Source organism: Budorcas taxicolor, chromosome 4 (genome assembly GCF_023091745.1).
Source record: "Budorcas taxicolor isolate Tak-1 chromosome 4, Takin1.1, whole genome shotgun sequence".
Classification (NCBI taxonomy): Eukaryota; Metazoa; Chordata; class Mammalia; order Artiodactyla; family Bovidae; genus Budorcas; species Budorcas taxicolor.
The window spans coordinates 48,285,089-48,312,972 of NC_068913.1; the positions used below are offsets into that span (position 1 = coordinate 48,285,089).

Here is a 27,884-nt window from a genome sequence, read left to right on the forward strand (position 1 = left end):
ATTGCTTTAAATATCTTTAATAAAAATAAGAAAAATATTTCCACAATACTGGAAAACAAATGTGCTACAGACTTATTTATAGATGATCTAAAGTGAGAAGTTCCTTACTATTTTCCAAACTCATTAAAAAAACATGGAAACCAAGGTCAAAACTTGATAGCAAACATAGAGCCACAGCCCAAGGTTTCTAAATTGTCACCAGAGTATTCTCAAAGCATTGATAGCCACTGGAGTGTAGATATCAGATATCAACTCCATTGACCTACAAATTAGGTGTTTCCTCCAAAGAAATTGTCTATCAGCTGTTTTAACAACAACATTCCAAATGTGATGCAAGAGGAAGGGCTGCCGTGCCTACCACAAACAGGCTCACTTGGAGAGCAGGACAGAGGACCAGTTCCATCTTTCCATCTATCAAGAGGGAAAATGGACCCTGTAGTTAACAGAAAGGATCTTAAGGCAAAGGAAGAGGCAACATCAGCAGTCACCAGAATTTGCCGATGTCCTCGAATCGAATCCGTAGAAGAAATATAAAAACCTCCTCAAATCACAAGGTGTGAGGGGAGTGCTTCCCGGAGGAATCAGGACTTAGCAGATGCACAAACAGGATGTCATTCTAGGGTAAAAGCTGGGAGAGGGTTTGCCCTCAGGTTTCTAAAGCTTGAACAGGCCAAACATCAAAATGTTGGATCTGTTCCAAAGATGATAAAGGAAAGAATAAAAGGTCAGGAAGGAGGAAAAGACCCTGGCTCTTGACACACTCCTGGCACTCACCCCTCAAAGGACTGTGAATACACAGTCCAGTATTCCTGAACCTCGGGAAATGAAGGCATTGCCTAGGTCAATCACACAAAGAGCTAACTCAGAAGATCCGATACTAAAATGTGGAAACAGCATTTTGGAAACTAAAGACATTATTTCTTCTCTCCACTTGTGCCAACAACACTAAGCTATAGGTTACTCTGCTGTCACTGCCACTCCTGGGCTATCCTTTAGTAATGCCCCGGGCAGAAGGAGAAAATAACTCCTTCCATACCCATTCACCCTGCTGAGCCTCACCTACAAAACTACTAAGCATGCAAACAACTGACCAGGAGCACAGTTAAAAATTATATTCTCCAAAGGAAAAAAGAGGTCATGAGATGCCCTTACTCCACTTGTAAGACACATTTCTTCTCCAAAACTAGAAGTAAGGCCGCCACATTCAAAAAGCAAAAGGAACAACTCATCTTTATAATTAAGAAGCTTTCATCTTTCAAAAAATCATATAATATGGTGACACTAGAGGTTTCACGCGGAGAGTGATACAGCAGAGCAAACAGAAGTTTATAAGTGCTTGAAATATTTACATTCTTTTAAATTGAGAAGAAAAACTAGAATATTAATTCAGCTATTAGGAAGCAATAGAACTGTCAGAAAGGATACGTATCCCATTCATGCCTGAAATCTTGAAGTCATCTATAAGCTGCACTACCATGTCTTTATTTGGGTCACTGGGATCACTTTCTCGAACCTAGAGAAAGAAGAATAAATTCAAGAACAGAAGTGTTTAAGACTGAAAGTCATTTCCACTATACCAACCAAAACGATTTTAATAAAAGAAAATTTTTTAAAAGATTCAGTATTTGAATTTATAAATAATAAATTCAATTAATTTCGTATAATTCAGAAAAACTCCTCTAAAATTTTGTCATTAACCTTTCTTATATCATTCACATATTTGTAGTACTTACACATTTGAGCAATTTTATTTCATCCAAGGCTGTCTCTGTATAATGCTGGGCACTTTTTACAACTTTCATTGCAACAAATCTTTTTCCCCTTTGAAAAAATGCATTAAAAAATATTAACAGCAGAAGTGTTAACTGTAACAACTAATAAACTAGACTAATAAACTAAACATTATAATGAACTCTAATAAGCTCTAATAATAGAAACTTTTAATACTTTCCTTTAAAATAGTACTTTTCAAATTGTGGGCCCACAGTTAAGCAGTGGCTTCATGAGTAGATCTTTTTTGCTTTTTGTTTCTGTTCTGTCCTCATAAAATTATGGCACACTAGATAAATATCAGAGTTCATCGTCACATATGGTTAAGATCAAGTATTGTTTTAAAACACTTTTATTTCAATTCACACACACTACACATGTGTATGTGTACTATAAGAAGACAGTTTCATATTATGGATCATAGCTTAAAAAAAAGTCAAAACCCACTAATCTGAAAGGTCTGTATGTTATTATTTTATATTTGAAATGTTTTTCTTATATGGATGAACTACTATATGACTCAAGTGTGGTGCAATTACAAAGAATAAGTCTCCAATATAAAAGCAGAAGAAAGTTAATGTTTAATAGCTTGTTATAAAATAAAGATGTTGAACCAGACCAGGAATCATCAGCACAGACGACCAGGAGCACTTACTGCATATCCCAGCACAGCCAGACAGTGGAGAAGTGTCCCCATCCTAGCTTCCTAATAACATGGTACCGGCCATTGAAGAGGTCTCCAATTTTCACTGGATGATAGCCACCTATGATTGTTTAAAAAAATATGTTTTTTTTCCCCAGAAAAATAGTAATAGAAACTCTTTCTTCCTTATCAGTTCATACCAGTAAATAAATCTCTAAATAGTAAAATTGGATTTGAAGCATGTTTAATAATATAACATTTTTTCAAGAGCATCTTTCATCAAGATGTCTTTCTTTCAGGCTTCTTCATTTTTTAAAAACTTACCTTAAAAAAGCAATGAGCCAACCCAACACACTGTAACAGTAACTGGAGGTTTTAAAGTCTATGTGCACATACTATGTATATTCCAACTCTGGACATTTCTAACCAGTAAGTTAAATGCACATCTTTTGGGGTCAGTGAAACACAACTCACCAAAACAAAGGAGGTGTACTCTGCATAGTTCTGCATACCAATAAGGAAGTATATGATATATGACAATTTACCCACCATAAGAACTTGCTTCTCTCACCACTTGTCCTCAACCTCAAGTTCCTGCCAGGAAACAGGTTGGAGAGCAAGAGAGAGCACTCAGTGTTAAGGTGGCCTTGGGGAGGTAAGGATGCTTCATAGGCATCTACATGACCTCACTCTGCATTATAAATAAGATGATCAGGGTACAAAGTAGCATGCTTAATATGATACCACTTTGGTGAAACACACAAGAAAAAGTCTAGAAAGGTAAAGATATTTAGCAGCAAACATCTCTGGATTATAAGATTACTCTTTTATTCTTTTTATCTCTATTTTATTTTTTCCTCTATCTTTTTCAATTTTTTCTTAAAAAAATACTTTTCTACATTTTATTCTTTAATATCTACTGCTTCTTTTTTAATTGCAAAGATGTTCTCATTTTTTAAATCTTCAGAATTCTTACAAATCCCTCAAGAAAGCAAGGATGGTTCATGCTCAAAACAGGAGGCATCTAAACCACACCCTCAATACATCTGTCAGAGGGCAAGGAGTAGTAGTTAAAGAAATATTATAAATGTTATCATTATTTAAATTGTGTTGAATTATTAAAGCAGGAATTTAACTAGATAAGAACTTTCTATGAACTTTCAGTCTCTAACAACATTTGGGGCAAAAGAAGAACTGAAATGAAAGATAATAAGTTAGGAATAAAACATAACAAATTATTAAATGAATGGGTAACTAAATTTATTGTGGTCATCATTTCTCAATAAATATATGTCAAGCCATTAGGCTGTACTGCTTAAACTCACACAGTGCTTAAGTCAATTCTATTTCAATAAAACTGGAAGAAAAAATGTCTTATTACTTACATACAAGACTACACCAAATTCAAGTGGGCTCTGAGTTCACAACAGTGTTTAAATCATTCAAATTAACAATGAAAAGGAGGAAGAGAAATTGAATACTATTCAAGTAAACTAGGGATACTGTGCTAAGCACTGTATTTTCAAAATCATGATCCACTGAAACAAAAGTAAACTGAAACATGTGTTGCAGACCTTCCACAAGGCGAGCAAGCAGGGGTGAGGAAGGAGAAAGGGAGAAGTTCTATCTGGGAAATGCTAAGCTGAACAAAGTGAGCAGATTTCTTGACCAAAAGGGGTTCTCAGAGCCCAGTGTCTTAACACACATTGGGAACCTCCAAGAGCACAGAAGATGCTACAAATTTCAGACACACAAAACCATTTCGTCAAGAAACTAGACATATTTCACAGCACAAAGTATTTAGGAAACACTGATGTCTACTGTTTCTTACAACCACTCAGAGCAGACGGTGTAATTTCTACACTGCTGAACTGGACAAAAGTCTCAGGGACCATAAGCAGCTGGTTCAGGGCTGGAAGTTGGGTCTGACTCCAAAGCATGCTTTGTTCACAAGTAAGAAATGCATTCCATTTTTAATACCCAGAGGACCGTTTCCCAGTCTTATTACACAGGAACATTTGATAGCTTAATTGAAATCTATTTACCATTTAATTGCATATTATCGCTAACATGAAAGATTCTAAATTTAAAACTAATTTAATTATGTGTAAAGAGAAGAAACCTGTGCCACTACTGTATGTTTCAGATTTGAATTCCTGAACAGCCAGGTTTGGTTCATGTGAGCTACAATCAATAGGCACTATTTCCAGGGTAATCACAGCAGAAGCGCAGCTGTTCCTTTTCTCAATAGGACTGAAAGTTGAAGAAATTACTAGCGTAGTCCCATTATCTCAGGAGCCCTTACACTAAGAATACTATGCAAAAAAAAAAGGCCAACTAAACAAGAGGGGCATAAAAGTTAATATTAAAACAAAAATACAAAAACAACTGAAAGTATCAAACATATCCTAATTTTTTTCTTTTTGGCCTTGCCACACAGCATACAAAATTTTAGCTCTGATCCTAATTTTTATTTTGAAAATTAGTGTACACAATTTCAAATCTGAGTCCATGCATTCTTAAATCCTAATTTCCTAATTTCTACAGGAAGCAACACTCTTTCCAAACATTTTTCAGTCTCTTCTCACAGAATGGTAACTCTCAGGCTGCCAAGAGGGTGGAGCACATCTCCACACAGCAGACCTCACCAACTGCCTCAGCATCCAGGGAATTAAGAGAAAATGAGTTCTCTTCTCCACTTCCCTGCAATGAGCAAACAACACACACCACGATGGCTACTAGCAAAGGAAACCCTGTGTCCTACACAACACTGTCCACACAAAAGGAATCCTGAGAACAGTCAAAGGCTAGACAAGGCCCCTCCTCCCGCTTCTTCACCATCATTCAGTACAGGAGCACGGGGTGACAGCAGTGCCGCGCAAGGGCCTTGCTGATGGCATCAAGCAGAGAACCAGAAAGGGCCCAGCAATGGACGGCTCCCTTGACTTAGGGGTTTGGCTGATACAACTGTACTTCATGACTTAGCTAAATCATGCATTCATCACTTAAAAGTTTTCCTTTTATTCTTCTTTGAAAAAAAAAAAACTTGGCCATGTCACCCATCTTGGAGGATCTCAAATTCCCTGAACAAAGACTGAACCCACGCCCTCGGCAGTAAAGTCTTAACCACTGGACCTCCAGGAAATTCCCCAAAGTTTTCCTTTTAGTCTTTAAAAATATATATTAGATTGGATTACAAATACAAGCAAGCAAGAATGAATTGTTCAGCAATTTTTAAGTCCACTCCGAGTCCTATCTCCCAAGCACACCCAAAAAACTATAACTAAAGCTCTACCTGCACCATTTATTAGGAAAGCTTCCAAGGAAACAATTCTGAAACTATCCTTCTCAGCTATCTGGGGTGAACTGCTGGCCAGGATAAAGATGACTCCCTTTTCCTTGCTGAGCACAAGACAGGTTCACTTTGAACAGTGAATCAAAAGTTCAGAACTCTCTCATAGACAAAAGCCTGGAAGAATTTTCAGCAAACTATTTTCTAGCAAAAAATATTAAGTATCCTTTTTTTCACTGACCCTAGTTTCTTAGCTCTCTGATAGTGATGTAACAAATTAAACAACATATTAAAAGGATAATACATCATGACCAAGTAGGGAATATTCTAGGAATTAAAAGTTGTTTAATATTAAAAAATCAATAGATGCAATTCACCACAAATAACACACCAGAAGAGCAAAAACTATATATCAGATCAACAAGCACACAAAAAATACTTCACGATATTCAACATGCATTCCTGATGAAAATTCTCAACAAAGCAGGACAAAAAGAACATCTATGAAAAATCTGCAGATAACATCAGTCCTAACTGTGAAAGAATGAATGCTTTAACTGCTAAAATCAGGAACAATGTAAGTGAGACTACTCTCCCTACTTTTATTCTACACTGGCCTGGAAGCTCTGGTCAGCACAACTGGGCAAAATAGACGGAAAGGAAGATGTAAAACTATCTGTAACCAGAGGCCCTTATGGGGTCTTCCTGGGACAGACCCCTCCCCTATATCCTGTGCCACAACTCTTCTCTGAAGTACCCAGACAATTGTACCTCAAGCATATACCTAAGATTTTCAGATGCTAAAACCACCACCAAATGTCAGAAATTAACTACTTGATGATCAAGAGCAGGTAGCCCCCAGACTTACTGGTGCCTAAGGCGTGGTCACCATCAACCAACCACAGAACTGTGCATGAGGAGATCACACACCCTGGGACACTGGCCTTACCCTGCCTTTAAGTATATGCTTTGCTGAAATCCCTCAGGGAATTCAGGGTTTTCTGAAGCACAGAGCCACCTGGAGTCTCCCTGCTCAGCCCTGCAATAAACCTTTCTCTCCTTCAAACTCTGATGTTTCAGTCCGTTTGGTCTCACTGTTGGGTCGAGCACATGAACTTGCTTGGGTTCAGTGACGTATCTCTATTCACAGACAACTTGAATGGCAACAGGAAAAGATGAAGGAATCTACAAAAAGGTTACTAAAACTAGGGAGTAAAGAGAATAGGAGGCTATAAGCTCAAGATGTAACAACTGTGTTTCTAGATATCAGCAATAAACAATGAGAAACTGAAATCTTAAAAATATAATGATACTCTGGACTACCCCGGTGGCTCGGTGGATAAGAATCCACCTGCCAATACAGGAGATATGGGTTTAATCCCTGGTCTGGGAAGATCCCACATGCCATGAAGCAACTAAGCTCATGCACCTAACCCCAAGCTCCCCAACAAGAGAAGCTGCCACAACGAGAAGCCTCCGCTTGGTGCAACCAGAGAAAACTGTGTGAAGGAATGAAAACCCAGCGCAACCAAAGCCTAAATAAATGTTAAAGAAAAATAAATCACAAAGACATAACCTAATATATATATAGATGGATACTGAGGAATAAATCTAACTAAAGATGGGAAAAGGATCTCCCCTGGTGGTCCAGTCGCTAGGACTCCATGTTTTCATGGCTGTGGCCCAGTTGGAACTAAAATCCTATAAGCCACACGGTGTGGCCCAAACAATAAAAATTTTAAAAAATAAGAGAAGGATTAATGAAGCATAATAACCAATGTAATAGCAAATGCTAATTGCCTTACATTTAAAAAGGAGTAAAAAAAAGTCATTTCTTAAGACAATTAAATAGATGAAACGCAGGGATTCCTCAAATTATTCTTTAACATTACTTTATGTTTGAGAATTTTCATAATAAAAAAGAATGCCATTTTTCAACCTGTCTCTTACTCATTCCAAATGTGTGGTGGTGCGAGGAGCTGTCTGGATGACCAGACAATGCCAAAGCAGGTAGAGACAGGCTCCAACTAGTGGGGCAGAGGAGAGAGGCTCTGTTGCAGGCCTGGATAATGTATGTGGGTGGGACCCCAAATGCTCAGAAACAAACTCTAAAAAGCAGGTTAAAGGGGAAAATAAATGAAAAACCTGCTCAGGGACCACTCTAGACTCTTGTTTATGATACCATCTAAGGCAAACAACACTGGGATGCCTCTATCATCATTTCTACTGAACATGTGTGTGTGTTGGTAGTGGCGGGGGGTGGGGGGGTTGTTACACACACTAGTCCAGCATCACCCAGGATGGAAGCATTAGTCAGGATTAGAATCAAGCTCTGCTAGATTCTAGACACTGTGCTCTTTCTACTATGATAAAGTATTCACTCATCAGCTAAAATAGTCAGTTCACTCAGTTGTGTCCAACACTTTGCAACCCATGGACTTCAGTACGCCAGGCTTCCCTGTCCATCACCAACTCCCAGAGCTTGCTCAAACTCATGTCCATCATGTCGGTGATGCCATCCAACCATCTCATCCTCTGTCGTCCCCTTCTCCTCCTGCCTTCCCCTCCTCCTGCTGATCTTTCCCAGCATCAGGGTCTTTTCCAATGAGTCAGTTCTTCACATCAGGTGACCAAAGTATTGGAGTTTCAACTTCAACATCAATCCTTCCAATGAACACTCAGGACTGATTTCCTTTAGAATTGACAGGTGGGATCACCTTGCAGTCCAAGGGACTCTGAAGAGTCTTCTCCAACACCACAGTTCAAAAGCATCAATTCTTTGGTGCTCAGCTTTCTTTATGGTCCAACTCTCACATCCATACATGACTACTGGAAAAACCATAGCTTTGACTAGATGGACCTTTGTTGGTAAAGTAATTTCTCTGCTTGTTAATATGCCGTCTAGGTTGGTCATACCTTTTCTTCCAAGGAGTAAGCGTCTTTTAATTTCATGGCTGCAGACACCATCTGCAGTGATTTTGGAGGCCCCCCCAAATTAAGTCTGTCACTGTTTCCATTGTTTACCCATCAATTTGCCATGAAGTGATGGGACTGGATGTCATGATCTTAGTTTTCTGAATGTTGAGCTTTGAGCCAACATTTTCACTCTCCTTTTTCACTTTCATCAACTGACTCTTTAGTTCTTTTTCCTTTCTGCCATAAGGGTGGTGTAATCTGCTTATCTGAGGTTATTGATATTTCTCTCAGCAATCTTGAGTCCAGCTTGTGCTTCATCCAGCCCAGCATTTCACATGATGTATTCTGCATATAAGTTAAATAAGCAGGGTGACACAATATACAGCCTTGACATACTTCTTTCCTGACTTGGAACCAGTCTATTGTTTCATGTCCAGTTCTAACTGTCACTTCTTGACCTGCATAGCTAAAATATGTACCCCTTTTCTTTATGATGATTAAAGTATGAATTAACTGTATGGAATTATGAATGAATACAGAAAAACTCTGATATAAAATAGAAACTGGCATTTTAAGCAGTACAGATTTTCTCAATACAAGGTAAGTTGGAAATGGTTCATCAATGTTACATAAGTATCTATTGTAATTGACCTTAATGAACAAAATTTTGAACCATTCTTTAATAACCATGATTTTCAGGTTACAAAACAAATAAGAAAATAAATTACTGCTTTAAAATCATATCATACACAAACTTCCTAATGTTTGACAGTTATATCACACATAACAGTTGTAAGAAATATGTTTGTAGGGTTTATCAACTAAAAATTTGTTGAAATTAGGAAACACTATTTTCCTTAGTAATTTAAAGTAAAATTGAGATTATATGCACCTCAGTAGAAACACTAATAATAATGCTAAATATAAAAAGGCAGGGACTCCCTGGCAGTTCAGTGGTTAAGACTGTGCTTCCACTGAGGGGGCACAGGTTTGATCCCTTGTCTGGGAATAAGACCCCGTGGCTCCTCACGCCACAAAGTGGCATGGACACACATACACAGCAGGATGTATAAATGTATAAAAAATAGCCCAAGAATCTACTCCCAAACAAGCAATTATGAAGCCTATGACACCACTGCTAAACTCCCTTCTGACTGGGGGAGATTCAATAGGGAAAACTTATTGAAAAACTCTTGAATGTAGATTAATCTGTTATTACAGCAAGTATTTCCTGCAACACTAATAAATGGGAGAGAGCTGTAGAGGGAAAAGCAGAGCAAAACAAATTCTCCAGAGACAAAGGATCCTTATTTATCTATGACCTTAAAAAGACAAATATGACAGATGGAGAAACATGTTTTGCAGTTGAGCTATGGTGATTGCAGTAAACAGAGTAAGAGACCTTGAACATTTGAAATGTTAATGCAAAGGCCAACAAATAATTTCAGGCCTTTGCCTCCTTATCAATTACTTGTACAGACTTGTGCCTAAATTCAGGGATGCTGACTTGGAACCACAGCAGTGGCATTTACTCATTAAGTGACACTGAGTAAATTACCTCTCTGGGTACTTGGCCCTCTACACCTCACTGTCTCAAAACCACATCTGGGCACGTATTACATGCTCCATAAGTGTTGACTACTGTTCCACCGCTACCCAAACCCACCGTGACTAATGACACAGATTGTGAGTCAGAGGCCAGGCTCTGTCTATCAGATCTAATCCCTTGAATCTAAGGAGACTCTTGAGAGAGTGTTGTAGAAGACTCTTAAAAGTCTCTTGGACTGCAAGGAGATCAAAGCAGTCAATCCTAAAGGAAATCAATCCTGAATATTCATTGGAAGGACCGATGCTGAAGCTGAAGTTTCAATACTTTGGCCACCTGATGTGAAGAGCTGACTCATTGGAAAAGACCCTGATGCTGGTAAAGACTGAGGGCAGGAGGAGAAGGGGATGACAGAGGATGGGATAGTTGGATGGCATCACTGACAACGATGGAAATGAGTTCTGGGAATTGGTGATGGACAGGGAAGCCTGGCGTGCTGAAGTCCATGGGGCTGCAAAGAGTCACACACAACTGAACTGAACTGAGGCCAGGGTTAAGAGTACTGCCTATAGCACTTAAGATGGTACAACTAACTGACCCAAAGTGAAAAAGGAAGGAAAAGAAACTAACTCATCTTTTCTCTTTTTATTGAAGTATAACTGATCTACAACATGATGTTAGTTCAAGGCGCATAACACAATGATTTGATATTTCTATATAAAACAAAATGGCCACATGACAATTAACTCACCTTTTTATTAATGACTATCCAAAGATTGAAATATTCTTATAAGAGAATCAAGACATTCAGCAGTCAAGTTTAAAGTCACCTCCCAAGAGATAAGGCTGTGGCTACTCTGCTAGGTGCCCTGGGTGCCTTCCCTATCCCTGCCAAGCTGGCTATTTTGCTGCAACCAGCCCTGTGAGGCCTCCCAACAACCACCTGAGCAGGCAAGAGCAGGGAAATGAAGCAGATCCTTTGGGACAGTCACACTTTCAGCTGACAGCAGCCCCAGCTCACAGCTTGACTGCAACGTCATGAGAGAACCAGATCCACATCAACAAAATTTTGGCATATTTTTTGAAGAGACACACTGATGGTCTTTGTGAAGAGCCCTGAGAGCAGTGCAAGTTGTACAGTTCCAGACTTTCATTATTTGTGAAAAGCAATTAAACAAGACAGGATATCCTTAAAGATATCATTTTCTCTTAGACTAGATGGGGGGAAAGTGAACTAATACTCTAAATGTAAAATTGTATCACATAAAAACACTACCAAGAGAATGGCATGTATGAAAAATCATATTTGTTACACTGCAAAATCAAAATGTGTAGTACTTAAGGCAAGCTAGTAAGAAAGACACTGAACTATGAAAATGTCCGTAAGATGCTGAACATAACGATCAGGGGTTCTACAAACATTTCAGGGGCAGAAGTGCACTAGCAGCTCCGTATGTTTACAAAATTAGAATCTGCTTCTACACAGCATAAAATAAGGATTCCTTCTGCTTTTATGATCAATAATGTAGATTTCTTCTCCTTTTAGTACTGTAACTTTAGAGCAATAAGTAAATGTTTAAAGAAAAATACACTGAAAATTGACACAAAAGAGCTTCAGAGAAAACAGAGCTCACAGCGGAAATGCAATTCACATCGTGGGGGCCAGGCCAGAATCTCAAAGCCCAATCTCTACCTTCTATAGTCTAGAGCAGTCCTGAATCACTTCTAAATCCAGTGAAAAAGGCTTTAGAAAAAAGCATTTTAAATGCACCCTGGTGGGCAGGGGTGGGGTGGGTTATTGGCAGGAGTTCTTAAAATGCACGGGAGTTACCATCAGATCAGATTGCTAGTGGCCATTTTCAAGTGGTCCAGTCTACAGATTTACTTGACTCTCTAATTTGGGTTATGAACTTTTTTCTCAAACATACACATACAAATAAGTGTTCAATTTCACTGAAGGTATTCTCAGTATATAAATACCCTATAAATCTTAGAATTCACAATTAAAGATAGTTAATGGACACACTTTGTATCCATTACCAATACTTTTCATTGTTTAAGTACACGGTGCCAGTCACAGCCATTTATCTCATCAATGTATCTTTGACAGAGGAATCAACCATTGCTCCAATAAAGGTATTATAAAATTTACTTGCACTGACCTCTTGCCCAAACGTTGCTGTATAAAAGCTTGATAATAATCTGACTTTTAACCCCTGATGAGTTCAGGCAAGTCCACCTGCCTAAAAAATTTATCACTACATCAAACAAGCTAAGGCTGCAATATTCACTGGGTTTTACAATGGTTTTCATAGCTTTAATGTCTTCCTTCTTATTCTTAGCCTTATCTTTAGTTGCTTGGTAGGCAGAGGAAGAGTAAACAGACATTATTTGAGATCTTAACAGGGGGTTTCCTCTACAGTAAACATGAGCCTTAGTACATGGACTTGGACTCTCCATGTGAACTCAAAGATTTGGGGCTCAGTTCTCAGTTCTTAATTATGTTCTGGATAAGCAAAAATACAATATATTGAATTATGAACTGGGGAGACAAAGGATCTTGCAATGAGAACTGGATGAAAGTAGAGTTTAGAAATCAGAAGATACCTGTGAAATATTGAGATTTCTTTCACAACTAAAAAAACCCAAAAAACCAAACATTCTTTTAGGAACAAAAATACTTTTAAAATAAAAGAACTGACAACACTTACCTGTCCATATAAAACCAAAGAACATAATTATACACTCAGACATCAAAATACAGCTGAAAGACTAAGTTCCTTCAATAAGACCTATTGTTATTTCATACTTCTACTGTTCATGAATGAGCATGGGTTTATCACAGCACACAGCAACATCTAACTCATCCACACAACTACAGGCATGTTCCCAGGTGTACATCATACCGCTTGTAAACAGTGAAGAATAATTCACTGTGAATTATCCAAATTCTCATTATTTCTAAAGGAATTTTAAAAACGGGAAAAGAACATGGGTCTTAGAGATGAGTGACTACAAATGCAGTAAGTAAAAGTGCTTTGACATATAGATGAAAAATAGAACTGCTTTCTAAGCCTCGTTCTAAAGCCCCACCTAGTCTTACAATCCGAGAGTAATAACATTTTCCAGTTTAATCATCATCAGAAAACCTAACTCATATACCAGCTTGTGCATATTGCTATGGTAAGTACCCAACACAGCAAGTTAGATACAAGTTAGTGGGCCTTAGGTCTTATAATCTGCACCGGATGAAAAGCATATTAGATGAATTTATGTCTTAGGAAAAATGGTTAAGTGATTATATCAAAATATAGCTGTACATAATGTAAAGTGCACAACATCCTTTTACTAATTTCTTATGGCATTCTTCTGGCAGACTGTACTCTCCAAAGAAGGTCACAACAGCATCTCTCAAACCACTGGCTCTTATGGAAGCTTGAAGTTCTGCTACAAGAAATAGACTCTAATTCTCCTTGTAAATCTGGATGGGCTTTTGATGTGCTTTTAACCAATAGAACATAATGGAAATGGATGTGCGATTTTTGAGGCTAAGTTATAAAGCAACACAGCTTCCATTCTGAAAAGGAGAAGTTTCCTTTTGAAACTCTGAGATACCAGGTAAGATGACTGACCACCCCAAAGCTGCCATGCTATAAGGAAGCCAAGCCACATGGAAAACATGCAGAGAGGCACACCCATCAGCAGTCCTGGTCTTGCAATACTTGCAAATGATGGGTTTTCAGATGAGTCTAGTCTCCAGCCTTTATAATGTCTCAACTGAGGCCCCATATTTCATGAAGCAGAGACAAACCTCCTTCAGCTTTGCCCTTTCTAAATTCCTGATCCATAAAATTATAAGTAAAATTAAAAGCTGGCCTAGTGTGCTAAATTTTGGAGATTACACAACAGGTTATGCTGTCCTTACTCTCCTAAACCCAAAAGCCCTATGAAACCTCCTCCACTGTTTAGCAAGAAAGATGTGCCTTCAATCTTTCCAAGATAACCTACCACGTCCAAAAATCACTCATTTAATTCTGTCCTTGTCAGCTCTTCAACCTTTCCTCAGATATCTTCTCTTCTGCCTAGAAACTTGCTCAGGTATCCTGTCTTAAAATCAACTTTCTCCTGCCCATATCTGACCTCAGCCCCTATAACCAACAGTCCTCTCTCTCAATTTCATTGCTACATTTCACCAAAGAATCTGTTATGCTCGCGCTAGTGCGTCCTCACCTTGACATCTGCATGACCTATCATTGGCCCCAACTGATGTGTCCCTAGGGACCCCAGCCCAAGTAGTTCATTGACTCTTAGCCTTCATCCTCCTGAAACTGTGGCTTAACTGAATACTGCTTTTATTAAATCCTTTCTTCTTGAAAACACTCTTTTATGCCTCAGTATTGGAAGGAACACCACCATCTTAGTGTGTTGCCAATACAGGAAAAATTACTATTGCCCTAGGGAAGAATTTTGGCAGCCTGATGAGATAGGTCACAGTGAATATGGATGGTATAGTAAACAGAGCTAAGCAGGCTGCTGACAGGATCAATACAAGGAAAATAGGTGAAATTATTTTACTTAGCATAATAGGACAAAAAAAGAGTATTATCAAGATGCTAAGAAATTATAATCAAAGAACTAAAACTTCTTTTAAAAAAAACAAATACAAGGTCACATGACACTAAAAGAAGAAAAGCAAGTTTTTAGAAATGCAATGGTCAAAAATAATATGAAGGACACAATATTTTAAAAATACTAAATATAAATGGACTCTTATGAATAATTAAATAAGTAAAATAAAAACAAAGAGATTACTGGAGATATCATTTAAAGACAGTAGTGCTATGTGGAGGCACACTGATATACTTCTGGTTAGTTATAAATAAGTATAATCTTCCTGGAGGGCAACTGGTGACACGTTTTAAAATGAAAATGCATTATGTTTCAAGCTAGCTAATTCCCCCTACACATTGACTCTCAGAACAAACCCATCCGTGAACATACAAGGAGTTCCTGGTCACATTACTTACAATGATGAAAGCTGAGAACACATAAACATCTAATCACTACAAAGCTAGTTAATCAAAGTAAACACAAAGAAGAGAATACTATGCAGAAAACTATGATGCAGAACTGTATCTAGGTTCAAGGAAATACATTCTCAATTACTGAAAGAAAACAGCATATTATGGGAGATCACACACAGATCACTCTCATTTATGGAAGTTACATATATGGATATGCATATGAAGAGGTTAATTTCTGGCAGGACACCTACGAAACTTTAAAACCCTTAATTTACCCTGGGGAAACTGACCGTGGAATAGTGTGTCAAATATACACTGAGAGAATGTAATTCTCTTGCTCCCTGTTTCATCTGACTTTCTAAGTGCTCAGGTTTTGGCTGAGGCACGTGGCCTCTCCAGTGCACCATGCAGGGTCTTCTGCTGCGGGGCAGGGACTCTCTAGATACAGCACAGAGGCTCCTGCTGCAGAATGTGGAATGCTAGTTCCCTGGTCAGGGGCTGAATCCAGACAACCTGCATTACAAGGTGGATTCGTAACTACTGGACCACAGGGAAGTCCCCCTATTTTGTTTGAATTTCTAACACTACTATTTACCACTTTTATAATAATTTTTTGAACTAGCAAACAAGAGTTTAAATAAACAGCTATAGTAATACAAACTTAAGATCTCTTAGAACTACAGCTGTGAACCTCAACTCATATAGTGCTTTCCAACACTGAAAGCCAACAAGAAAGCAGGGGCAGACAATAGTCATGGTATTAAAAACACTGATAACATCATTAACACATGGTAGTGGTACCGCCTTTCCAGGCACTGAAAAAGTGAAGGAAAACTCTCACGGATCCTCAAAAATAAATCATGTGTTATGGACAACAACTTTAGTGGTAAGAACATATGTACACACGTGCACACACTTACACATAGCAACTCCAAAGAGGATATACAAATGGCCAATAAGGACACGAAAACATGCTCAGCATTAACAGCCATTTGGGAAATCACCATGAAAATCACAATGAGATACCACTTAAAACCCACTAAGATGGACAAAATGTTGGTGAGGATGTAGGGAAACAAGAACCCTCATTTAATGCTGGGAGGAATACAAAATGATGTAGACTGCTTTGGAAAAACAGTCTGGCAATTCCTCAAGAAGTTAAACATGAAGTTACAATATTACCCAACAATTCTACTCTGAGGTACATCTGAGAGAAATAGAAAACATATGTCCAGTTAAAAACTCAGACTGAGAGGAGGGAGTCATGGGGACTGACTGCTCCCAAACGTGTTTCTTTGTGGCATGATAAAAATGTTCTGGAATGAGTGGTAGTATTTGCTCAGTTCTGTGAATATATTAAAAACCACTGAAGTACATCCTTAAAAGGGGGTGTACCTTATCTAATTGATTTAAAAAAAAACTGTATAAGGGAAAAAACAGCAAAATTTCAATTACTCCTTCCTAGTCAAGATAAAATTGACCAAAAAATTCCAACAAAATCTGAAACTTCTTTATCTTGTAATTTTTTCAATTCCAGGTTGAAACAGGATTCAATACAGAGAGAGAAAACTTATCATGATTCTACCCAGTCCAGAATTTCAATGCTAAGATGGGGAGAAATATGAATAAGGTCATAGCAAATACCCTCTTTAAACAACACAAGACGTGACTCCACTCACGGACATCACGAGATGGTTAATACCGAAATGAGACTGATTATATTCTTTTCAGTTGAAGATAGAAAAACTCTATTAAGTCAGCAAAAATAAGACCTGGAGCTGACTGTGGCTCAGATCGTGAACCCCTTATTGCAAAATTCAGGCTTAAACTGAAGTAAGTAGGGAAAACTAGGCCACTCAGTATAACCTTTATCAAATCCCTTATGATTATACAATGGAGGTGACGAATAGATTAGATTCAAGGGATTAGATCTGGTAGAGTGTCTGAAGAACTATGGACAGAGGTTTGTAACACTGTACAGGAGGAGGTGACCAAAACCATTCCCAAGGAAAAAAAATGCAAGAAGGCAAAGTGGTTGTCTGATGAGGGTTCACAAATACCTGAGAAAAGAAGAGAAGAAAAAAGCAAGAGAGAAATGGAAAGATAAACCCAATTGAATGCAGAGTTCCAGAGAAGAGCAAGGAGAAGTGAGAAAACCTTAAGTGAACAATGCAAGGAAATAGAGAGAAACAACAGAACGGGAAACACTAGAGATCTCTTTAAAAAAACTGAAAATATGAAAAGGCAATATTTCATGCAAGGATGGCCATGATAAAGGACAGAAAGGGTAAGGACCTAACAGAAGCAGAAAAGATAAGAACAGGTGGCAAGAATACACAGAACTACACCAAAAAAGTGTTAATGACTGGGATAATGACGATGGTGTGGTCAGTTACCTAGAGCCAGACATCATGGAGTGTGAAGTCAAGTGGGCCTTAGGAAGCATTACGACAAACAAAGCTAGTGGAGATGATGGAATTCCAGCTGAGCTATTTAAAAACCTAAAAAATACTGCTGCTAGAGTACTGCGCTCAGTATGTCAGCATATTTGGAAAACTCAGCAGTGGCCATAGGACTGGAAAAGGTTGGTTTTCATTCCAATCCCAAAGAATGACAATGCCAAAGAATATTCAAACTACCACACAATTGCACTCATTTCACATGCTAGCGAAGTAATACTCAAAATCCTTCAAGCTAGTATTCAACAGTATGTGAACTGAGAACTTCCAGATGTACAAACTGGATTTAGAAAATGCAGAGGAATCAGACATCAAATTGCCAACACCTGCTGGATCATAGAAAAAGCAAGAGAATTCAAAGAAAAACATCTACTTCATCGGCCATGCTAAAGCCTGTTGTCTATGTGAATCACAACAAACTGTGGAAAATTCAAGACATGGAAATATCAGACCACCTTATCTGTCTCCTGAGAAACCGGTTATACAGGTCAAGAAGCAACAGTTAGAACCAGACAAGGAACAAAAGACTGGTTCAAAATTAGGAAATGAGTAGTCAAGGCTGTATACTGTCACACTGCTAATTTAACTTCTATGCAGAGCACATCATGTGAAATGCCAGGCTGGATGAATCACAAGCTGGAATCAAAACTGCTGGGAGAATTATCAACAGCCTCAGATATGCAGATGATACCACTCTAATGGCAGAAAGCAAAGAGGAACTAAAGAGCCTCTAGATAAAGGTGAAAGACAGTGAAAAAGCTGGCTTAAAACTTAACATTCAAAAAAGATCATGGCATCCAGTCCCACCATTTCATGGCAAATAATGGGGAGAAAGTGGAAACAGTGACAGATTTTCTTTTCTGGGGCTCCAAGATCACTGCAGACACTGACTGCAGCCATGAAATTAAAAGACACTTGGTCCTGGGAAGGAAAGCTATGACAAACCTAGACAGCGTATTAAAAAAGAGAGACATCACTTTGCCAACAAAGGTCCATCTAGTCAAAGCTATGGTTTTTCCAGTAGTCATATATGGATGTGAGGGTTGAACTATAAAGAAGGTTGAGCACCAAGAATTGAAGCTTTTGAATTGTGGTGTTGGAGAAGACTCTTGAGAGTCCCTTGGACTGCAAGGAGATCAAACCCGTCCATCCTAAAGGAAATCAACCCTGAATATTCGCTGGAAGTACTCATGATGAAGTTTCAATACTTTGGCCACCTGATGTGAAGAGCTGGCTCATTGGAAAAGACCTTGATGCTGGGAAAGACTGAGGGCAGGAGGAGAAGCAGGTGACAGAGGTTTGGATGGTTGGATACTATCACCATCAATGGACCTGAGTTTCAGCAAACTCCGAGAGATAGTGAAGGACAGGGAAGCCTGGTGTGCTATAGCCCATGGGGTCACAAAGAGTTGGACATGACTTAGCAACTAAATAACAACAACAAAAACAGTCCTTTTTTTATACTAGTTTCAGATGGAAAACAAAAGAGAAAATATAGACAACAATGACGTATTATAAACTTCAGTACTGCTAAGAGACAAGATCTTAACTGTTCTGATCACAAAAAGAAGTAAAATGATAATTACGTGATATGACAGAGGTGTTAGTCACTCAGTCATGTCTCTGCAACTATGGACTGTAGCCCTCCAGGCTCCTCCGTCCATGGACTTTCCCAGGCAAGAATACTGGAGTGGGTCGCCATTCCCTTCTCCAGGGGATCTTCCCAACCCAGAGATCGAACCTGGGTCTCCCACGTTGCAGCCAAATTCTTTACCATCTGAGCCATCAGGGAAGTTCATGACAGAGGAATATAGTAGTAATCATTTTGCAATATATAAACCTATCAAATAAATACCTTATCCTACACAGTGTAAACCTTAAAACTTATACAACATATCAATTATATCTCAGCAAAAATAAATTTTAAGAAAGAGAAAAACTTGCCCCATTACCAGGTTCTGTTTGTAAACATACTTAGAATTATACCTTAGATACCACATAAGACTCAAACATGTGGGTTCACCTAGGAAATTAGTGAACAGCTCCTAAAGAGTCAAACTAGGAGAAATGACTGGTAAGAATGTTTCAGATTGGTAAGAATGTTTCAGTTTGAAGCCGCAAGAAGGAAGGGATTTTGTGCTCCAGTGAGTCCATAAGGGGTGGGGGAGGACAGGACACAGAAGGAGTAGAAGTGAAGCCACGGCATGGACTCTGGACCCTTTCTGAACCAGCCTGCAGGCTGGTGGAGAGCTGGGCTATGGGACAGCTGAGCTGCGGGATAGCTGCAGAACCCACGAAAGGCAGGTGCAGGGGCACAGGCATGTGGGCATGTGGGCAGGGCACTCTCACTGCCTTCCCCACACAATCCTGCTCTGGTACTGAGTACACAGACCATAGCACCTCACAGAGGGTGCTGGCAGCACTACAGGAACCAGGAGTGGCAAGACTGCGACAAACATCACGTGCTAACTCCTCTTCTGGGACAAATGGATCCAGAGGGGCAGACCATGCAGTGGGCCGAGCAGTGGGGACAAGGGCCACCGACATGTACAAAATGCAAGTCATCTACACCCAAGAAATGAAATTTTCATTGAGATTAACAGCTGTACCTTCAGAGCTCCCCAATCTGCCCCACGCCAAGGGCAACAGAACCCTTTAGTTGCTCTCCTGCCTGCCTGACTGCTCTGTTCTCCCACTTGTTCTTTCTCCTCTTGGCCCCACAGAATCTCTCAAAGGCTTCTCTCTGAACAGCTTATCTGCATCTTTTTTATTCATTTAATACTCCTTATACCATTTGTTTCCCTATCAAATCTATAATATTTGTGGAAGGTTCGGAACCATTCACAAGAGCACCCTCACGTCTGACAGAACCGCAGGGTCGAGGGGTCCCAAAGATCACCCTCACTACTGGCACTAGGTGCAGGTTTGAAGGGCCCCAACACCATGCTCAGCTCCAGGAATTAACAGTATGTGGCAAGAACTCACCAAAGACACTGAGGGCAGCTATACTTGCGGTTACAACTTATTACAGCAGAAGGGTTACAAATCAATGTCAGTCAAGGAAAGAAATCAGTATCAGTTGAGGAAAGAGACACCTAGGGCAGAATCAAGGAGGGCCTCAAATTCAGAGCTTCTACATGTCTTCTCCCAATATGCAGTGTCAGTGTTAATGACATCTGACAATGTACACATGGTACTGCCAACCAAAGAATGTCACCCAAGTCTTAGGGTCTGGAATTTTCATTAGGGATCTGCTATGCAGACATTACAGAGAAGGCAATGGCAACCCACTCCAGTACTCTTGCCTGGCAAATCCCATGGACGGAGGAGCCTGGTGGGCTGCAGTCCATGGGGTCGCTAGGAGTCGGGCACGACTGAGTGACTTCACTTTCACTTTTCACTTCTATGCATTGGAGAAGGAAATGGCAACCCACTCCAGTGTTCTTGCCTGGAGAATCCCAGGGACGAGGGAGCCTGGTGGGCTGCCGTCTATGGGGTCGCACAGAGTTGGACACAAGTGAAGCGACTTAGTGGCATGCAGACATTATGGAAACTATTGGACATTGCTGCCCTCTATGTCCAATAGTTTATCAATGATAAAGATGCTATCTCTGTAATGCTCTGCTTTTATCTTCTCTTTTATATACCTTTTCTCTCTCCAAATCAAGTAACGTAAGATTTTAAGTTAATCATCCTTAAGTATATACAGCATTTTCCTGGTCAAAATCTGCAATGGTTCCTCACTGCTAAGTTTTTTTTCTGCAAACATTTTTTTTTTCTACCTACAAAAAAATATATGCTCAATTCAGAAAACAAATAAAAGACAAAGAAGCTAGAGAGAGAAGGAGAGAAATCCTACAATCTAGATATATAATTTCCTAATATTTGACAAATGTATACACCCTAATTAATACAGAGAACAGTCCCTAAAATTTCACAGTTTCCTGATAGAGTCTCCAATTTATGGTCTTTGTCAACTACATGCATTTCAATTATTTTCTCCTAATCCGAAGCTGGTTGTTTCATTTTTTAAGAAATCCAATTTCTAATTGTTTTAACCTTAACACTTCTTGCATTCTCTCTACAAAATCTCCCCCTACTTCAAGGTTGTGAAGACATCTACTATTTTTCTTTGTAAAACTTAGGCTTTTCATTTTACTTTTAAATTCATGGGATTCATCATAACCTAATAAAGAGATATATTTTTTTAAAATCTACACATTTACTGTAAGATCAGAAACAAGATAAGGATGTCCAGTCCTACCGCTTTTATTCAATTTTGTGTGTGGAGCAATGAAGCAAAAAAAGAAACATAATGAATGCTAAGGAAAAGAAAACTGTCTGTGCTGAAATGATAAATGACTGTGCAGAAAATACAAAAAATCTGCCCACAGAACACCAATAGAATTAGCAATCAAATTCAGCAGTTACAGGACACACGTTCAATGACTCAATTACATTTTACACACCATCAAAAAACAACTTATAATAACAACAGCATTCAAAAAAAGAGAGAAAGGCAAAAATTAAATATGCACAAGACCTCCACGTTGAAAACTTTAAAAAAAAAAAAAATCGCTGAGAGAAATTAAAGACATAAATAAACATGTTGCCAAGACTATGACCCCAGAATCATATCCCAGTCCCTCCTCCAAATAGAAACCAATTACTCTTTTTTTTTCCGTTTTAAAAATATTTTTCTAGAAATCAATTACTCTTATCTAAGTTTCAGGGGGAAGCAGCAAAGAGGGAAAAAAAAAAAAAGAACTGGTGAGAATCAACAAGGCTCAAGAAGCCGGAAGGTCTGGCTTCCAGGAGGCCATAGGCCTCATTATACACTCACTGTAATACATTCGCATGCTAAATGACACAACCCTCAGGGCCTTGACAGTTGGTGATTGCCATGATAACCAGAAAAGTGATTTAAACTGCCAGGAGGGCACAACTCAGGGACTCTCTACCTCTCAGTCTGCCCGTGTGTCTATTCACACATACTGTACTCTTTTCCTCCTAATACTTGACTTGCCTCAATACCTTCCATCTTTGTGGAAATTCTTCTGCGTAAAGCTGAAAAGCCAGAGTCCTTGTCACTGACCATTAATTTAGTGTCTAGGATTTGGTGTGCTCAACACTGCGACCCAGCCTCAATCTCTGACTGGGAAACCAAGCCGCTGCAGGCACAGGCCACACAAGATCAAAAGTGTCTTCCTGAGTCTTTTGGCCCTTTTCAGCTCAAAATAAACCACATGCCAAAAAAGACTTTAGGGGTGGTAAGTTATGCTCTTCTACAATAGATAAGAAGATTCAATGCTATTAAAGAAAGACATCTAAATTAACTGTATAAGCTGAGGCTGAAATTATACATAAATGCAAAGGAACTAGTTAAGTCAAAACCGATCCTGGAAAAGAAGCACAAAGTTGGAGGGCATCCACTACCCAGTTCAAGACTTACTATATAAAGCTACACAAATCAAGGCAGCACAGAGTAAGAGCACGAACAGACCAAAAGTGGAATGGAACAGAAAAGAGTCCTTAAATAGACCCTAATACATATGGTAAACTTATTTACAAAGGCACCAGGCAATTCCGTAGGGAGAAAGAAAAGTGCTTTTTCAACAGACGTACTACAACAACTAGACATAAAAGTAGAGAAAGAAGCCTCCACACTAACCTCATACCTACTGCTGACATTTTGGTATAGCTATATCATCCTTAAACACATTTTTAAGAGAGGTGATCACACTACAAGAGGTCTTTTTTTTAAGTCCAGCAGCTTGTGGGATCTCATTTCCTGACCAGGGATTAACCTGCACCCTTGGCACTGAAAACACCAGAGAAATGCCCACCCTCAACAAAAAAGTTGAATTACTCTTAACTGGAAAGGCCCCCTTTTCATTTTCTATGAAGTCTTTTCTTTTACCTCTAATCAAATACAACCTCATTCCTTTAAAATCCTCACAAATTTTCCTTTTTCCTCCTCTTATAATTAACCACACAAAAAAATACCAAGAAAGGCACTTCAGTAGTTTCTTAGTCTGGTCCATTCAATGACTCCATATTCAGCAGACCACAGATTATTTTCCCTCTGTATTACTCACGGAACGGGAGCCTAGACAGACTCTTCCGTGAAGGAGCTTATGTCCTACTAGTGAAGTCTATGAGGCCTTGAACTCCTAGAAAACACAGGCTGTTTCTCATTCACCCTTCCAATCGCTGTAGTAAAATACAATACATATAGGAAAGCCTCAGATAACTCCCTTGTTATGCAACTAAAGCTTAGTGATCAATAAATAGCCACATCATTAGTGATTCACAGCAGCAACAGGCCTGACAGTGCTGGAATCACCTCAGTCTGCGCAAAAGGAATATAATGAAGCCCCATGTAAAAAATTCAAGGGCATATTACCTTCCTCATATAGATACGCAGAATCTCTTCTCAAGGCTTCAAGTAAGCCAAATTAAGCCAAGTAATTTTTAAAAACACAGACTACCATGGTGAATTCAGTATGTATGCAGCGTTAGTGGTTTTAAGGAAAAGAACTATGAATGAATAAAGTTTATTTTTTACTTTCAAAAAGAACAGAAACTAAAGACTACATTTTTGGATGGACCTGGACTTACCAAGTGAAGTAAATCACACAGAAAGAAAAATATCCTATGATGTCGCTTATATAGGGAATCTTAAAAAAGATTAACTTACTTACAAAACTGAAATGGACTCACAGACTTAGAAAATGAACTTACAGTTATGGAGGAGAAGGGTGAGGGCTTGGGATAGACTGGGAGTTTGGGATTGACAAGTATTCACAGCTATGTTTAAAACAGACAATCAACAAGGACCTGCTGCAAAAAATAAATAAAAAAGACTATACTTCTGCACAGTTGCAGTCTGGAAAACTTAAGGTGGAGACTTATAGTATCAATTTTAGGAGCTTTATTTGGTGCATTTAACATAACTGACAATTGCAAAATCCACTTCACCTGTGTAAGTGAAAAATATAGACTGTTAACCTGTTGGCCCTATGAAATTCTGCACTTGATATTTAGTATAGACTCTACCTTCATCACTTCTGTCAGGATGTTCTGCCTTAGCACTCAGTGGCATTCTTTTTCCTCTTCTGCTCATTATGGTTTAATTCTGAGGACCATATGAGGGTAGAATATATTAAGAATTACCCAAATGTTAAAATGTTATTTTTTGTATCATTTATAATCTTGTCACTGTCCACTTAACCAAGGTTGGTTAGAGTTCAGTGAAAATTATCTTCCAGAGTAGTCTTTTTTTTTTTTTAAACTGGCATGAGAGGCTAACTTTACTACAATTAGTATGTGTGGTGCAGAATTTCATACAAATGAGGTGTGCCAACAGTGTGATAATTTAGATGTATTTAAACATAAACAAAAAAGAAGAATGCACAGACTTGCTGCATCAGATTATTGCTGCTTCTAGAACCCAGTCTCCTTTACTGATTTCAAAACAAAAGAAAAAATAATAAAAAGTTGTGCCTGAAAAAAAAAAAAGACTACACTTTCAATAAAATATTTCAGCTAAATGACACCATTTCTAAGTCAACGTGTGTAATGAATGTTGCTTTTTTTCCTTAAAAAACAAGCAAATCTTAAAGCTATAAAATAGTCATAAATCACAGATTGTGCAGAGAGAAGACCAATATGAACTTGTAACCAACATTACATTTTGAGAATTACTAACATTGAACAAGGCTAAACTGTTTACAAATGGACAGTAAACACACATGGTAAGGGCAGTTTGTACATAAGGAAGCCAGTCCACATTTTTAGCAGGCAACTATTCATATTGTTTACCCTATGTTTGGAAGAAGATATTTCCAGATCCCTACTAAAGCTTTCTGGGGCACTGTGATGATTTTAAGACAGTTTAGAACAGAAATGAAGGATCTGTACTCTGATTTGTGTGTCCTCCATGGCAGGCAACCTCCTCACTCTGACACGCCTTCTCAGACACAGAGTAACACCAGTACTCTCTTGCCCTTAGTTGAAGCTTAACACTACAGACAATTTCTTCATCCAACCAAAAACACTTCCTGCACAGTAGATGGTTCAAATGCAGTGGGATTAACAAAACATACTGTTCCTGATTATAGGAAATCATTCAGATTGAGGAGAAAGAGATCAGAAACACAAAAATAAATGTATAATCACACATCACGAGGGATAAGGGGGATGGGGTGGGGTGGGCACTACTATGGGTGATCAAGGGTCCTAAATAAGATGTGTCAGGGATTTGAAGAAGGCATAAGGAAACGACATGTTTTAGTACCAAGTCAGGCCACAACTATGTTGAAACCAATGTCTCCAGAAATAATGTTAAGTGACAAACTGCATAACGAATGTGCCAACTTAATCTAAAAATGATTTAGGAGAGCTACAAAATAGGATCTCTGAGGAAGTCAGTCGGTGCAGGCAGCATGATATATCAAAGCAATGTTCCTTCTTTCACCATTTACTAGTCCTTGGGGTACATGTGTGCTCAGAGTTCTGGGGAAATTTTAGAAGATAATGTAGTTCAAAGCAGTAATTCCCCTTTCACAGTAAATCAGTAACACAGAGTAAAGTGAAGAGAAGGATCACTTCTTGCAGTTATAGCTTTGGAGTTTTAGACAAATGGTAGGTGCCTCATGTGAGCCAACTTCAGCTTCAATGTGCAGAAACAATCACTAAGTGAACTTGTTAAATACTTAGAGTCCGGACCCTACTCCCAAGGATTCCAACTCAAGATTCAGAGTCCAGTCTAGGAACGTTCTGATGCAGGGGGTACAGGTCACACTCTGAAAACCCACATTAGATTAAAATCTCCCCAGAGGAGGAAGTTTTGCACTGACAAGGAAGCTGTAAGTTAAAAAAAAAAAAAATAAACAAAGTGAGCAAGTATTACACAAGGGCCTCTTGGAACTGTTTACTTATAAGCTGACTCCATGCCTGACCCCTGTTATCCTCTGAACTTGGAAGTAAAATCCAGAATAAACTGCACAGCCTGCTGCTATAGTTACTGCCGCAGACAACTGACCAGAGGTAACCAATAAAAAACAAGGAGAGAAAGAAGCAGTGCTGACCACTCTCTTTGCAAGCCCACCACAAGTAAGGCATTTAAGACCACTCAGGGGGCCAGCATGTAAGTACAGATGGTAATACACACAAGAAGAGGATGATTGAACAAAAAGAGGACTGGCAAAAAGAGAATTCATATTTCAGAACAATCCTCTCTCTAGGTATCAGGTAACATGCCCTGATACACAGAAGCATATTTATCTCATTTTATTCCTCATAAAACCGTAGGGGATAGATGCCATTACATATGTTATTATACAGACAGACGATATTATAGGAGAGACGAAGAGACTCAAGCCTAGAACAAAGGGACTTGCCCAAGGATACAGAAATGAAGAGCAACAGGGCCAGGTTTTGACCCAAGTTTTGCAGACGCTGAAGTCCATACTCCCCTGGGACTTATGGACAGGAACATGTTAGCTGTGAAGAAAGGGAAAGAGTCCCAGGCCACAGAGACTGCCAAGCACAATAGAAGGGAGCAATGAATAATGCATTAGCGATATCAGACCTTTAAACAGTGGCTTTTTTGTTAAAACAACAAACATTGCACATGCTCTGAATAAGGAAAGAGCTTTAGCTTTTACCAAGGTAAAGAGGTAAAAAAAAAGAAGGCAAAAAGTTAAGATACACGTTGGTTGGTCATAAATGATTCAGAATTGCAGGAACTTAAAAGCTTACTGCAGCAAAAGGTGGATGGTGGGATTCCAGGTGACTTTCCACACCATGACCCCCAAAATACTTATAACTCCTATAATGAACAAAAATGTCTTTTGTAAAGACAGATAAAAGATGTGGTGTGTTTTGTTTCTGTTGATGTTTTCTTTTACTTCAGGACTATCAAGAAGAGGCTGGCAGGGCAGAGATTCTCTAAGAATGAAGATGAAGGAAACAAGCGAAGCTGTGAAGTGACAGAAGAGAGAGAAGCCACATACACAGACTAAGCAAAACATACCCTTAGACTGTGAAGGGCAGCTCTCTCCTTCCATCCTCCCGAACACATCAGTACATAGCCACTAGGTAGTGCCAAGCAACAGAGGATGTCCAAGAACAAGCTAGGCAATAAGGAAAGGGCAGACATGTCCAAAATGGCAGTGACAATGACTGGTGACTCTTACATACAAGGAAGTTGAATAAGTAAATATAAAGA

General features: G+C 38.9%; 1 protein-coding gene across 1 annotated transcript in view; it reads right to left on the minus strand.

Annotated features, from left to right (window-relative positions):
* SRPK2 (SRSF protein kinase 2) overlaps positions 1-27,884 on the minus strand; it is a 242,983-nt gene that overhangs the window by 45,357 nt on the left and 169,742 nt on the right. The window contains exons 5-7 of the mRNA XM_052639268.1: positions 2,426-2,534; positions 1,734-1,821; positions 1,426-1,513 (exon numbers count right to left, since the gene is read on the minus strand). Of these exons, the coding sequence (XP_052495228.1) occupies positions 1,426-1,513; positions 1,734-1,821; positions 2,426-2,534 (285 nt within the window). The remainder of the gene's footprint in view (positions 1-1,425; positions 1,514-1,733; positions 1,822-2,425; positions 2,535-27,884) is intronic.